At 53.5% G+C, this 359-nt stretch overlaps 1 protein-coding gene across 1 annotated transcript in view; it reads right to left on the bottom strand.

Annotated features, from left to right (window-relative positions):
• LOC103768795 (homeobox protein Hox-C4-like) overlaps positions 1–351 on the bottom strand; it is a gene marked incomplete at both ends in the record, with an annotated part of 696 nt that extends 345 nt beyond the window's left edge. Inside the window, one exon of the mRNA XM_008935949.1 lies at positions 31–351. Within this exon, the coding sequence (XP_008934197.1) occupies positions 31–351 (321 nt within the window). The remainder of the gene's footprint in view (positions 1–30) is intronic.
• Positions 352–359: the final 8 nt, after the last annotated feature.

The raw sequence follows: 359 nt of genomic DNA, 5'->3' as shown, positions 1-359 counted from the left end.
TTTCTCAGGGAGGTGATGGGTTCCCGGAGCCGGCCCAGGTCCCCGCTGGTTCCCGGGAGCCTGGAGACCCCCGCAGCCGAAGGGGCGGTCGGGGAAGGAGGGTCGTGGTACGGGGAACAGCTCCTGATGGTGATGCTGGTAGCTGGACTCCCGTGTCCGGCTGTAATATTCCGGACTGTGGTCTGGGATGTAATTATTTTGCGAATATTCCTCGCATGGAGGAAATTTCGGATCGATGTAGTTAGAGTCCATCAAATAAGAGCTCATGATCATTAATTTCTGGAGTGGAAAATAATTTTTCTCGCTTTGTCGTTTTTCTGCTCCATAAAGCCCTCCTACTAGCTGGCGACCCCGTAAAG

This window comes from Merops nubicus, unplaced genomic scaffold (assembly GCF_000691845.1).
Source record: "Merops nubicus isolate BGI_N331 unplaced genomic scaffold, ASM69184v1 scaffold43832, whole genome shotgun sequence".
Classification (NCBI taxonomy): domain Eukaryota; kingdom Metazoa; phylum Chordata; class Aves; order Coraciiformes; family Meropidae; genus Merops; species Merops nubicus.
The sequence above is the reverse complement of the archived record's forward strand: the minus strand, read 5'-3'. Positions and strand labels throughout refer to the sequence as shown.